At 59.9% G+C, this 14,288-nt stretch overlaps 1 protein-coding gene across 11 annotated transcripts in view; it reads right to left on the reverse strand.

Annotated features, from left to right (window-relative positions):
• Positions 1–14,288, reverse strand: part of Cacna1c (calcium voltage-gated channel subunit alpha1 C) — a 231,805-nt gene that overhangs the window by 36,464 nt on the left and 181,053 nt on the right. For 6 of the 11 annotated variants that reach the window (XM_090325250.1, XM_090325254.1, XM_090325245.1 and 3 more), the window contains 12 exons: positions 13,222–13,382; positions 12,449–12,674; positions 10,640–10,847; positions 9,879–9,999; positions 8,500–8,614; positions 7,842–7,962; positions 7,447–7,516; positions 6,594–6,723; positions 5,994–6,123; positions 4,524–4,583; positions 1,350–1,456; positions 607–694 (listed from right to left, as the gene is read on the reverse strand). In XM_090325250.1, the coding sequence (XP_090181376.1) occupies positions 607–694; positions 1,350–1,456; positions 4,524–4,583; positions 5,994–6,123; positions 6,594–6,723; positions 7,447–7,516; positions 7,842–7,962; positions 8,500–8,614; positions 9,879–9,999; positions 10,640–10,847; positions 12,449–12,674; positions 13,222–13,382 (1,537 nt within the window). Of the gene's footprint in view, positions 1–606; positions 695–1,349; positions 1,457–4,523; positions 4,584–4,715; positions 4,776–5,993; positions 6,124–6,593; positions 6,724–7,446; positions 7,517–7,841; positions 7,963–8,499; positions 8,615–9,878; positions 10,000–10,639; positions 10,848–12,448; positions 12,675–13,221; positions 13,383–14,288 lie in introns of all 11 variants that reach the window. The other 5 variants (XM_090325255.1, XM_090325256.1, XM_090325246.1 and 2 more) reach the window with 1 other exon arrangement.

Raw genomic sequence — 14,288 nt, forward strand, 5'->3', positions numbered from 1 at the left:
CAGACACGCTGAGCCTCGGGCCGCGTGGACGGGGGTCAGACACGCTGAGCCACGGGCTGCATGGACGGGGGGGTCAGACACGCTGAGCCACGGGCCGCGTGGACGGGGGGGTCAGACACGCTGAGCCACGGGCCGTGTGGATGGAGGGACAGAGGACAGGGATAGGGCTGCAGCCTGAGCTCCCTTCAGAGAAGCCCGAGGCTCTCTGGGGAGGCAGCACAGACTTGTAGAGTAGGGGAGATCAGGAGAAATCCTGCTCGAGGAGACACAGCAGACGATTGTCCCGGGGCGGTAAAGAGCCTGGAGGGATGTGGAGTCTGGCCTTCAGGTGGCCAGTGGCCCAGCCTGTCTCACGTCTCTTTGGTAGAGGCGGGCCCCACCTGGGGGGCTGCGTCTGTGTGGGCTTCTCATCTGGAAGGCGTTCTTAGGGCCTCAGAGTTTGAAAGACTGTTCACCATGGAGCAAGGCCCCCCCCCCCCCCCCGTGGGACCAGAGTTGGGTCTGCCGCATGGTGCCTGTCCCCCTCACTTCAGTGGCACTCCCAGCAGGCTGGTGGAAGCATTTGTGGGTATCTCCCCTGCCTTCGGCCCGCCCCTGCCATCTCACCTTTAGCCCCTTGGCTCTGTTGATGGCTCTGAGCGGTCTGAGGACACGTAGCACTCTCAAGATTTTCACCACGTTGATGGCGCTTGACCTGCGGCGGGGGGGCGGGGTGGGAAAGGGCAGGTGCTGGGATCACGGGAGATGGCATCCCGACGGGGTGACCACAGCTAACTCGAGAGGACAGTTGGTCCTGGGGACTCTTTACTTCTATGTCCCACTGTCCTAATCCCTCCCTGGTGGCAGGTAAGTGACCCAGAGCAGCCTGGGAACACAGCCTGGGGAGGGGCTTGCTGAGCGGATACAGTGGCCCTGATTGGATCCCCAGAATTTGGGGGGGATTGGGAGGGGGAGCAATTAGCAAGTCAGCATGCATCTTCACCAACTCCCCCAGTGGAGCACCAGGTCAGCCTGAATTCAGACCCCCTCCTGCCCCCTGCCAGCCACATCTCAGGGGGAGGGATGGAAAGGCAGCTGGGAGGAAGCCTTGGCTCAGGGGAAATGGTGATGTAGTGGCAGAGTTGGGTGGGAAGCTGGATCTTGTAAGCAGAAAAGTTCTGGTCAGAACTGATAACCACAGTGCCGGGTCTCTGTCACCCCCCTCCTCCTCGAGGCTAAACACATTTCTGTGGGCGAGCGTCCCCACAGGGAGGGTGTTCTCTGTGGCTCCCGTGGGCCTGCCCGCTCACGCCCAGGCCGGCTCCTCCACGCCCCCTTCCCCCGCCTCGCACGGAGGGAGCACTACTCACTGTATGCCGAAGGAGATGAGGGATACGCTGACCACCAGCAGGTCCAGAATGTTGAAGTAATTCCGGCAGAAAGAGCCCTTGTGCAGGAAGGCCCCGTACGCAGTCATCTGTGGAAGACCAGGCGCGTGTGTGACCCTGTTCACACCAGAGACTCCCCCCAGCCACCCCCGGGCGCCACCCTTCTCCCCACAGCAACCAGGACAGGCCCCAAGCTCTGCCCAAGATGGGCTGGAGCGCTGGGAGAAACAGGGTGCCAAGAAGAAGCTCTGCGTGCAGCCAGCAACCGCCCCAGTCTTCCCAGAGCCCAGGACAGTCTCAGGGTGTCTCCGCCTGCCAGAAGGCGCCATCTCCCATCTGGTATTCAAAGCCCTTTAAGATGAGGCTCCTTCCTGTCCCCTTCGAACATTTCCTGTCCCTTCTGATGCCATTTGGGCTGGATTTCCCGGCCTAACTTCCTGCTGAATTCTCTTAACCCTATGGACCAGCTGGGTTATAAGGAGACCAACCTAGAAAGAAACTGCCTCGTTTTGCCCAGGACTTAACTTTCACCCCTGGGAAGGAGAGCTTAGGGTCCTCTGTCAAGCACGCTGGGCTCAACCCCTGCTCGCACCCCGTAAGGAAGGACAAGGGCTGTGCCTGAGGAGGCATGGCATGGTACAGGCACTATGGAGAACACAGGCGCTGGAGCTCTGCTGCCCCCAGAGCTCAAGTCCCACCGGGCCCTGTCGGGTTCGAGTGGAGATTGAGGAGAGTGCGGATCCCTGCCCTGCTGCTGGATTGGAGGCACCGCGCCAGGGTGTGCCAGATGGCCAGCATACATCTGCCCGTGGCTGTGGCGTGGAGGGAAAGCGGGTTCTTCCTATATGAGGGGGAGGGGGCCCTCTGCTCCCTGCCTTTACCAGGGAGGAAGCCAGGAAGGATCCCCTGGGGAGAAGACCTCAGCAACACAACAGGGGGGGCTGTTATGGTGGGAACTCAGCCCCTTTGGCTGAGTGAACCAGGACCAGTGGACCTGAAGGGTAGGGCTGTAAAAAAACAACAAACAAAACAACCCAACAAGGGCCAGGAGTGTGGCCTAGTGGTAGAGTGCTCACGGAGCATGCACAAAGACCCGGGTTCGATTCCTTATACAACACACACATACATAGAAAAAGCCGGAAGTGGTGCTGTGGCTCAAGTGGAAGAGCCCTAACCTTGAGAAAGCCCAAGGACAGTGCTCAGACCCTGAGTTCAAGACCCAGGACTGGCAAAAGAAAAAAAAAAATCCACGGACCCTGAGGCGCCAGACAAAGGCAGACTGTGGCGCGGAGGGAGGTGAGGCCAACGTGGCTCCCGATCCCCGTCCTGTCTCTCTCCTCGGAATCAGAGCGTGCCCAGGGGGCTGGCGGTGTCCTCAGCGCCATTCAGAAGCCAATGTGGGGGGGCGTGGGGGGAGAAACGGCAGAAATAGCTCTTGCGACCTAATTCTTTCCATTCATCTCCCCGCCGCGGCGAGGCCACAGGGGACTCAGACACCTGTGTCGGGGACAGCTTTTAGAAGTGGGGATGTTATGTAAGAGTCCGTGGCTGGCGGGTGGGAGGGAGGAGCTTGGGTGTGTGAGGGGGGGGAGCTGCAGGCCTCTTCCAAAGGCCGCTTTGTCCAGCGAGATCTGAAGACTTGGGGTCACTCAGACTAGGTTGGGGTATCCACTGCAGCTCATGCTCATTTTGGAGCCCCTCACCTCGTCCTTGCAGGGGCCCAGCCTTCTCTAGTTTCCTCTTGCTTTTTTTTTTTTTCCAGTCCTGGGTCTTGAACTCAGGGCCTGAGCACTGTCCTTGGGTTTTCTCAAGGTTAACGCTCTTACCACTTGAGCCACAGCACCACTCCTGGCTTTTCCTGTGTACGTGGTTCTGAGGAATCAAACCCAGGGCTTCGTGCATGCTAGGCAAACACTCTACCCCTCGGCCACACTCCTGGCCCCTCGACTTTCCTCTTTCTGCCTCGGAGAAACTTCTGGGTCTCATCGAAACTTTCCACCCTGGGTCGGGGGTCGGGGTGGCGTGTAAAACCATGTTCCTTAGTGACATGGACAGCGGGGCTCAGAGTTATTACCTACACGGGCCCTTTGCTTCTGGACAGTTCCGAGCATTACCAAGCTCCCTCCCACTGGAGAGAGGGCAGCCCGGCCACCACGGGCTCTCCAGGGGGCCCCTCTGCTTTCCACCTGTCTCCCCACTCCTGACGTGTCTACATCTTCTCCTCCATTCTACTTTTCCTCCTACAGGGCAGCCCAGTTGGTAGGCGTTTTGATGCCTTTTTAATGGCCGATGGCCCTTGGCTTTCAGTGGTCAGGGTTACCTGTGCCTCGGCATAATGCCGGGCAAATCCCGGCCTGGCAGAGAGACCCCGGGGGAAGGGGGCAGGGGCAGTGAGACCAGCACAGGGCTGCACACAGCACAGCCAGCACAGGAGGAAGAGAAGGAGGGAGGAGAAGGGGCGGGGAGGGTCCTGACGCTTGCACAGAGACTGGCTTGGATGAGCCTGGCCATCTTGAAGAAGAGATTAGCACCACGGAAACCCCGAGGGGAAGCCTGGCAGGGACCCTGGGAACGAGAGAGAGCGGCCTTCATCTCGTCCTAGGAAAGAACTCTCCTGCTCTGCTTCTCTCTTGGACGCCCAGTCCAGGTGGGGAATAAAAAGCAGCCATGGAGGAGGGTTCGCCGGCAGGGTGCGATCATGCAGCTTCTAGCTCGGGTCCTGGAACTGGCTCTGTCTCGATCTCCCTGAGTGGAGAAGGGAGAGCAGAGCGGGGCTCTGTGCGCAGCCTCTGAGACACCGTGGGAGGGCGGGAGCCTTCTCCTCCAGGCCGGAGGAGAACGCGTGAACTCCAGGGAGGGTTCTGCTACTCCGTGACTGGAGGTGTCGTGTGTGAGAAGTGTGTGAGCCAGGCACTGCCGATGGACACTGCACCCAGCCAGTGACCAGAGACAAAGGGAGAGCAAGCCAGGAGTGTCACCACAGCTGGGGGGGAGGGGCTCTCTAGGCCTACAGCTAGCTCCAGCCTGGTGGGCTGGCCATGCGGCTTGAGAAATACCAGAAAGAGACAAGGGTCGGGGGGGGGGGGCAGAGGAAAGACTCCTAGAGTCCCGAGGACAGAGCAGAGACAGAGGGCGCATGCTCTCAAGGTGAATTACCTTAAGGATAATTTCTAACGTAAAGATACTAGTGAAGACATAGTCAGCATTGCCTAGGATCTGAAAAACAAGCAGAACCTGGGTTAGTAGCTCAGGGTGACCCCGGGATACACAGAACTGGTGTGTTAGCAGGCAGCAGCGGAGAGAGAGTCGGTGCCGAAGAAGGTGGAGGCGGGATGCGAGGGGCTTTACCTTCAGAGCAATTTCAATGGTGAAAATGGTAGTGAAAACAATGTCAAAATAAAACAGAATCTGCAAAACAGAAGAGCAACAGGGCGGGGATGGGACGGGAGCTGGCAGGAAGGAGAGGCCAGTGGACGATCTCCAGAAACGGGGTCGATCTTCCAAATGCCCTCTCATGAGCCCTCGCACAGACGGGGGGAGCAGGCGGGCGGGCGAGACTGGGGAGACGGGCACGCCGTCAGCCCTGTGTGCCAGGGAGGGCAGCCCAAGCTTTCCGCGTGGGCCTCGGAAGGAATGGGGTCTAGGCAGTGTCGGCCTGGGTGCTTTTCCCATGAACCCCATTTGTCCACGATCCCAAATCTGACCGAGGGGTTGTCAAAGTGCGGGAAATGTCCTGGCTTTTGAGGTCTGGGCAGGATCACTCTCCAGGCTTTCTGCCTTGTCCCATGTGGCCCCGGGCTCAACGGCACATCTCCGTCGCCTCCTCGAGGGCCTGGATCCAACATGGGTGTACGTGTGTGTACGTGTGTATGTGCGTGCACGTGTGTGCAGCTGCGTGTGTTTTCTCCATGCCCATCTGGTCAGAACTGGACAGTTTCCGGGCTGGGACGCGCAGCCACTCTTATTCTGTTCACCAGGGCCGCGATGGGCTCCGCTTTAGATTTATTCTATGGAGGATGGCAGAGGCTTGGTTTAATTTTGAATGCAGGGCCAGGTTGGCACTCTGCCACCCGAGTCACACCTCCAGTGCTTTTGACACTGGTGACTTTCAAGGCAGAGTCTCGTTCTGTGCCTCGGTCGAGATCCGCCCGAGTGACAGCGACACGCAGCCACATCCAGGGGAGACTCAGGCTGGCCCCCAATCTTGTGGTCTCTGCCTCTCAGATAGCCGGGGCTGTCGGCTTGGATGGCCGTACCGGGCCGGGAAGGCCTGCCTTCACGCGGGGTCAGTCTTGTCACATGTGCTGCTCCTGTCCTGGCCAGAGAACTCTGAAGCAGGCGGGAAGTCACTCGCCAGTCTTCAACAACTTGAGCTTCCCGGGGACAGGGACAGCCCGGCAGGACGCCCAAGGCCGCTGTTACCAGCCAGCGGAGACAAGGAGGCGCGGCCTGGCTCACCGAGTTCTGCTCCGAGCTCTATCTGCAAGGGCTGTCCCTTGTGCACCCGATGAGGGCATGCCGACCCGGTGTCTGGGCCGCACACGGACGCCGTGGGCCTGTTCCCGGGGACGAGGGGGTGCAGAGAACAGAAAGTGTGTGTGGGGGGTGTGGGAGGGGTACACCTACGTGGTTCCTGAAGGACGTGTGCTGAACGGGATCCTCGGCGGCCAGGGAAATGCTACTCAGCAGGATGAAGAAGAGGATCAGATTGGTGAAGATGCTGTCGTTGACGATGCGGTGGCACTGCAGGCGGAACCTGTGGGGGGGGAGGGAAGGGGGAGGGGGAGGGGAGAGGGAGGGAGGGGGGAGGGAGGGGGGAGGCATTGCTTAGCGCAACAGACTTAGGTGATCACAAAGGACAGAAACAGAGCCTGCGTGTGCAACACCTGAAGGGGGAAGAAATGCAGACCGTGTGTGTGTGTGCGTGTGTGTGCACGTGTGTGTGCGTGTGTGTGCACATGTGTGTGTGCGCGCGCGTGTGTGTGCACGCGTGTGTGTGCGCGCATGTGTGTGTGCGCGTGTGCGCGCGTGTGTGTGCGCGTGTGTGTGTGCGCGCACGTGTGTGTGCGCGCGCGTGTGTGTGTGTGCGCGCGTGTGTGTGTGTGTGTGTGCGCGCGCGTGCGCGCACTCTCAACTGAGTGTCCGAGGACACAAGCCCTGCCTCGTGAGCCCTCCCTGGGCTCCGCTGTCTCCCCGTGGTGTGGCCCGGGGAGGGGCCGAGCTCACCGGTTGCTGGGGCTGAAGATGAAGAAGGCGCTGGCTTCCGGCATGGGGACAGCCTTCTCCTTCAGGTGCAGCTCCGACAGGGGGCGAGGCCGGGGCCCCACCGGCATCTCAGGCTCCTCCTCCTCCTCTTCTGGAAAGACAGCGGGTCCTGGAGACCTCTGCCCCCCCCCCCCCCCACCTCCCTTCTGTGCCTGGAAATCCAGGCGTCCTGGCCGTTTCTCTGATAAGGTGACGTGGTGCCCTGATTTGCCCCAGCTCTCCCTATTTTGACACTGAAACTCCCGCATCTGATTCCATCCCAGCGTTTACTTAGTTTATTTAGGCATCCAGACTCCTTATGATGCTGTGACAGGAGCTGTAGCCCCTTTGAACAGCTACTTAGAGACGCTACACATACAGTTAAACAGTTCTGTGGCAGCCCTTTCTGATGGGACTCTGTGCTCATCACTCCCTGTGGCTCCCCTCTCAGCCCCATCTTTTTATGTATCCAACAGGCCCTACCTGAAGGCCCTGCCTCTCCCCTCGGAGAAGGAGACACGTGCTCTTTATCTGACTAATGTAGCCACAACCGCTCGGTACCTCACCTTTACAACAACAACACGTAAATTGAAAAAAACTCAATAGAAAGACCAACAACAAAAAAAGAAAAAACCGCAGTTCAGATAGAACCCTGTGGATTCTGACGTGGTTATGAGCGCGTGGGGGAGAAAGGACAGGGACAGGACGACAGCAGTGCGTCTGTGTGTAGAGGAAACGGGGCCCGTCAGCCATGTCCTCGTGGAGATAAAGTCAGGGACCCCCCCCCGCCCCCAGCCGCCCCAGTCTCAGAGTCCGGCGGTGGCACGTCTGGTACCTGTGGTGTCTGGGTTGGGGAAGGAACTCTTATCCTCATGCTCGTTGGGCCGGAGCTCATCCACTGTGATCTAGGCCGTCAAGAGGAGGAGGAAGAACTCAGTTGGAGATGGGCCGTAGCTCCAGGGGTCCCCAGAGCAGCACGTGTCCGTGGTGGCCCAGGGAACCAGCGCCCCCACGCCTGCCGCCCCAGCTTCGGGGACAATGCAGAGGGCCGGGACCCAGCAGTATGCCTTTTCTCTCCTCTCCTCCCTCCACTCCACCGCATCTGGGCTGGAGCTTCTTCCTCCCTGCGTGTCTAGCCTGGGGTCCTCTTCTCCTGGGCAGGGCCCCAGCCATGGGAGAAAGAGGAGGCCACAGGGGTCACAGAGGAGGAGGAGGAGGGGGGCCACACACCTTGGTGGTGGGTGGGGATTCGCCATTCTTGGTGATGGATCTCAGCTCAATCTTCTCCTCTTTGGTCTCCTCCACCGCCGGCTTCTCCACCACCTCCTGCTTCTGCTCTGGGCTGGCCGTCCTGGGCGGCCAGCAGCGGGGGAAATAAAGAAGTGGATGTTTACTGCCATGCTTGGGGGTACGGACCAGGACTGTCTGGGGGCAGCAGAACCCGGGCTGTCTCCCTTTCCCCGAGCCGTGTGCCGAGCGTGCCACGGTCTCCTGCAGGGGCTGGCGCATGGCCTGTGTGCATCTGAGGGTCCTCTCCGGCCCTCCCAGCATTTCCGCAGCAGGAGCCAGTGAGGAAGCAGCGCTGCTGCCTTCCTCCTCTCCTCTCCCCTGGATTCCCGGGGTTTCTCCTCTCAGCCTCTTCCACTGGGGTGGGGGTGGAAGCCTTCACAGAGACTGTCTTCACAGGGGCTTCTACTCCAGGCAGCTCTGAGGAGCCAGGAGACGGCTCTAACCTGGGACTCCCCAGGGCTGGGTCTAACCTGGGACTCCCCAGAGCCTCTTTCCAAGGGCGCACAGCCCCCGGGGGGTGTCTGCAAACCTCTGCCCTGTGCAGGGAGGGAGAGAGCGGCATTGGGGAGCAGGGGCCCGGGTGAGCTCAGAGGGTTACCTGGCCAGCTTCTTCCGCTCTTTCTCTTCCTCCTCCTCCTTCTGGGCAGAGGTGAGGCTCTCTGCATCTGCCAGGTTGTCCACAGCAATGGCCAAAAACACATTCAGTAGGATATCTGTTTGTGTCCGTTTTTTAAAGAAAATGACTCCTGATTTGGGGGTGACTGAAGGGAGAAGGGGGCGGGTCTGGGGCAGCGTTCTTCCCCACAGATGCTTGCTTTGGGGAGCTTCAGAGGTTTGATCTTTCCTTCCCCCCTTTTCTTCCCCACTCAGCCTACTTGATACCTCGAGTTTTCTAACTGGGTGAGACCTGGACGGCTCGTGGGCTGGGGCCGAGACCAGCCACCATTTGCCTGTTTCCCACCCGCCTACTCCACCCTTCTCTCCCCCCATAACAGAGCCCCCCCCCCCAGAGGCTAGAACTGCAGGATGAGGAATCAGGGAGCTGGAAGGGTCTTGGGGGGGTTTGTTACATCCGACCTCCACCCGGACACCCAGAAATCCACTGTGCTTCTCACACAGGGAAGCTGAGAGCCAGTGGAGAGGAAGGCAGCTAGCCACCCAAGGCCTCAGAGGAGGAGGAGGAGGAGGAGGAGGAGGGGCTCTGAGAGCCTTGAGTGAAGACACTCAGGGATAGCAACCAGACCCTGAGTTCAATCAAGGCGAGGACAGGCACAAGGAAAGAGCTCTGAACCGCTGGGACGTACATCTAAGATAACCGACCCGGGCATGTGACATCGTCATGTGCCTCGTGTTTGTCAGTGTGGATACCTCGACAGCAGTTTTGCTAAAGCTACATGTGGAGGTGAGACCGGTGGTGCAAATTCTTTTTCTTTGTGTTCTTTTTTTTTTTAACTGATGGGGTCCTGCCACGGCTCGGAGGAGTGTGGGTGCTGTGGTGAGGAGCACAGAGTGCCCGTGGGCTGCAGTCAAGCCGGCCACACTGAGCTGGGACTGAACCCGTCGCTTCTCTTGGGCCACCTGGCGTCTGGACACCAGTTGGCTGGGGTTGTGATCAGGGGCAGAGACTGAGGTCCCGGGGCCAGGGAGCCCCGAGAATGGCCCCAGGAAAGGCCAAGACTGGTCAGGGCACTGTGTGGGTCTCTTCTCCAGGGGTGTTTCCTCACATGGCTGCATACACCAGGGGCTCTGCCACCCCTCTTATAACCAGGGTGTCGCCCTGGGCCAGGGACCCACAGCCGGAACCCAGGCTCTCTGGGACCCTCCCCACGCTCCCGCAGGGCTGCTCGGGCTCTGTGGGCCCCGGGGCCCTGCGGATCGGGGTGGCAGCCCCCACCGGACCCCAGCCTGGCCTGAGGGGAAAGCAGGAGTGGGGGTGTGGTGGTGGAGGAGGAGGTGAGGAGCAGCGGCAAAGGATACAGTTCCCACAGATGAAGAGGATGATGAAGTAAATACAGACTAACATCCCTGGAAAAGAGGGGCCGCCATAAGCCATGATCCCATCATACATCACCGAATTCCAGTCCTCCCCGGTCAGGATCTGAACGACACATTCCCACCAATAAGGGTTAGACCAACAGCAGACCCCGCGCTCCCCGCCCGGCCCCCTCCTCGGGGCCCGACTCCCCTCCCCAGGGCGGGGGGGGGGGCACCCACACATCTAGCTCTGTCTTTAGACCACCCATACGGCCAGTCAGTGACCTCCCGCAGGGCCGGAAGCCTGAGGGTCGGGAGGATGCAGATTCAGCTGTGAATGTGCTCCCCGGGAGGCCGTGAGCCAAGCCCCACTAGAGGTTAACTGGAGATAAGAGTCTCAAATCCTTTTGTGCCCGGGCTGGCTTTGAACCTTGATCCTCAGATCTCAGCCTCCTGAGAGTACCCGGCTCTCATTTTACTTTTAAACTCAAAGAAGTGCTATTTTAGCTTCGCAGGAAGCCCAAATACCTATAAAGTCACAATTCTGATGGGAAGAGAGGACGGGAAATGTAAAGCCCCCCCTCCGCCCCCCGCCCCATCTTTGCTGACTAATGTCAGGGCAGCAGAAGGCTGGGGGACGGAGGCTTGTCCGGGGCCATCTAGGCTGGTTCAGTGCCCTCCCACTGTCTTTCCAGGGCTCCTTGCTGCTCCCTGCCCCCCCGCCCCCCCCACCGTGGGTATGGCAGCCGGGAGGGGTGGCCCACCTGGAAGACGGTGAGCAGGGACTGGGGGAAGTTGTCAAAGGTACTCCGGCGTGTCTGCATCTCGTCGAAGTTGAACTTGCCCCCGAACAGCTGCATGCCCAGCAGGGAGAAGATGATGATGAAGAGGAAGAGGAGCAGGAGCAGAGAGGCGATGGAGCGCACCGAGTTCAACAGCGACGCCACCAAGTTGCTCAGGGAGTTCCAGTACCTGGGGATGGGCGGGAGGTCAGCCCTGTCACCTGGGCATGGGAGCCGGGTCAGCTCCTCCTCTGTCCTCCTCTGGACACCCTTGGCTGCCCCCGTCCTGGGGACAGGGTGCTGGACGCCCGGGGTGGGTTTGGTAATGAGGAACAACGAGGGGCTCAGGGACCACCTGTCCCCTCCCCGTCCAGTCAGGGGCCGGCTGGGGGCTCCTGGGCCTGTCCCACGTCCCTGCCTCCTGTCTGAACAAGAGGAGCTCGGCGCGGCACGGGGCCTCGGGTGGGTGTCGAGACCCTCACCTTCCCCACCCAGAAGCGTTCCTGCACGCAGGCAGCAGAAAACAGAAAAAACCGAATGATGGTCATGATCAAATAAATCAATGTCACCGCCCAGATGGGCCACGACACAGTCGCACACTGTCCTGAGTGGACAGCACGCTCCCCGCTGCCCACGCCCCACATCCGCTGGCCCAGGAGTGGGAGGCAACGTGGAGGGAGACGGCTTTTGTCCAGACAGATGGAGGGGTGTGTGAGGCAGAGGGGCAGATGCCAAATCTCCTTCCAGTGAGCTGGGCTGGTCTGTCAGCCGTCCGCGCCTGGCTGAGCTACTCCACATCCCAGCTCCCCTAACCGCCCGGACAGGCCCTCGAGGACACGTCGGAGGATTGTTTTTAAGTCCAAATTTTAAATTGTGCACAGACAGACAGAGAGACACACACACACACATACGCAGACGCACTGTCAGTCGTGGATCTTGAACTCAGGGCCTGAGCACTGTCCTTGAGCTTTCTCAAGACTAGAGCCCTACTACTTGAACCACAGCACCACTTCCGGCTTTTTTCTACGTAGGTGGTATGGAGGAATTGAACCCGGGTCTTTGTGCACGCTAGGCGAGCACTCTACCACTAGGCCACACTCCCGGCCCTCCTTTTTGAAGGCTGGGTGGTATTCCTCTAGTTTTTGTTCACTCACCCACCGTGGAAGCGTGGGTGCCTCTGGCTAATGGAACGCTGCTGCACGTGAAGGCGCGCAGAGGTCGCCTCTAGGCCTTACTTTCTAATGCTTTTGGGTAGATATCCAGAAATGCAACTGCTGGGCCACAGGGCCATTCCGTGCTTCTAACTGTGTGAGGAGAAGCCATAGTGCTTTCAGGTGGCAGCACCATTTCCTTCTCGCTACAGCAGTGCACAGGCTTCCCGTCTCGCTACGTCCTCACCAATACGTCTTATACTTCTTTTTTCAAATAAGTGTTTTTCTTTTTTTTTTAAATATAGCATCCATATCAATAGGTAAAGAGGCCGGGTCAGTGGCTGAATGTCGCCTTTTCTTCTCCTTGCTCTCCCTCCTGGGACCTAGGGGGTGGAATTGTCACCAAGCATGGATAGAGTGATCAAGTTTTTGCTACGGGCTGCCGTCACCATCTCTCATGCCATTGAATACAATTCTAATCTGCTCGGCTCGCGGCCAATGACCTTTCTAAATGCCACCATCCCTGCATGGCACGGAAGCTGACGCCAGACCCCCCCCCCCCGCCCCCAGGGCCCGTCCACCTCGTCTGCCTCCCGGGATGGGGCCGGAGGGCCGGAGAGCCACGCGCAGAGCTGCCTACCGGGTGATCTTGAATATCCTCAGCAGACGGACGCAGCGCAGCACGGAGATGCCCAGCGGGGACATCATCCTGGTCTCCACCAGGATGGTCTCCAGGATGCCCCCGCACACGACGAAGCAGTCAAAGCGGTTGAAGAGGGACACGAAGTAGGCCTGCAGCCCCAGGCTGTACATCTTCAGCAGCATCTCCGCCGTGAACATGGCCAGGAGGGCCTTGTTGGCTGTATCTGGAGGGTGGGCATAGGGGAGGACAAGGGGAGGGAGGGAGGGAGGGAGGGAGAGCACGTTGGCCATGGAAGGGCCCCACGCTGACGTCCCTCTCTCTTCCAGCTCTTCCGGCTGGGACAAACTGGGGCCAAGCCATGTGGAAGAGCGATGCCTGGCTGCCATTGTCTCCTGGGTGCCAAGAGCTTTGTGCCTCCAGCTCTTTGTGCTTACAGAGGCCTCACAGGGGCTTTTCGGAGGCCAGGAAGATGGCTCCGTCTGAGCCCGACCTTCATACCACTACCCCGACGCCCCTCCCAGGACTCTGCAATGTGCAGCTGGGGTCATCGCCTGGGGTCTCCCCAGGAGAGACTGGGAGACATGGGGACCGGACACCCCTCTCTGGTCCTGGCAGGGCGGCGGCGGTGGGGAATTCAGGGTTTACTGCGGTGTCCACTAAGCACCAAGGCCCAAGGGCAGATTTCCCATCAGCCTCCTCGCTGGTGGTCGCCCCCACCCCGGGACCCTGGGCTTCGAGTGAGCGAGGGCAGAACTGAGCCGGCCGCTCACCTTGCACCTCGGTGAGCCAGTGGGGCTGGTTGTAGTGCTCGGAGGCGATGGTGAGGGTGTTGAGGAACACCAGGAAGATGACGAGCCAGTAGAAGACGTTGGATTTCACGGCTGCACGGCACTTCCGCCTGCAGAACCGGTTCCACCTGCGCCAGTATCGGCTGGGAACCGGCGGGGAGAGGAGGGGGAGGTTGGCTGTGCCCGGAGACACACCTGGCCTTTTCGAGAAAAATCTCGGCAAGGAGACAAGATTGAATGGGGGTGGCCTGAGTTTACACGGCTCGGGCGTGTCCCCAGCCACGGCCGGCCAATGGCTTGTCGTGGCCTTGACACGATACCGTGTAATGCTCTCAGGCAGGGGAGGCTCTCCACGCCTGCTGCGCACAATGGCAGGATGGGCCCGGATGACACCTGGGGCATCACTGTGCGGAGCCGGCCGTGGTGGGGCACGCCGGTCCGCCTGGCTCCATCTCAGGCACGCCTCTGGACTTGTCTTAATCCCCCTGCAAAGCGTGTGTTCCCCGACTTTGCAGAGGAGAAAAGAACCCCCTACCCCTCCAACCTAAAAAGAGCCAAGAGGGGCCACACAACTTGACCAGCGTTGTGGAGAGGGGGACTCAACTTGTTTTCTTCTCTAACCCAGTCTGGTCCTTCGGCCCACGCTGCCTTGCTAAGCAGCATCAGGAGCCCGGGTCCCAGCTTCCCAGCTTTCAGGGGGGTCCCACAGCCTTTGGAGGGCCTGGTGGGTGGACGCACGTCCACGTGCACGCACCACAGCCCTTTAAGCTAAACACATCCATGTCATGGGCCCGTGGGGGATGCGGGCGATGTGGGGGGCTTACCCCGCCAAGAAGTGGCACCATGACGTGAGAAAATCACATGCACCCATGTGGAATACCCGTCCCCTCCAGGCACCACCCTGGGTGTCCCGGCATGGGCGAGGGGGCGGGGAGACCGGGCATGGAGTCTGGGGCAGTGTCAGGGAGGGGTGATCCCAGGGTCTTCCCAGCCCTGCCTGGCCAGAGCGCATTTCTTCTTCTTCCTTCAGCTGTGATTCTTTACACTAT

The sequence above is a fragment of the Megascapheus bottae genome, chromosome 37 (assembly GCF_031878675.1).
Source record: "Megascapheus bottae isolate mThoBot1 chromosome 37, mThoBot2.hap1, whole genome shotgun sequence".
NCBI lineage: Eukaryota > Metazoa > Chordata > Mammalia > Rodentia > Geomyidae > Megascapheus > Megascapheus bottae.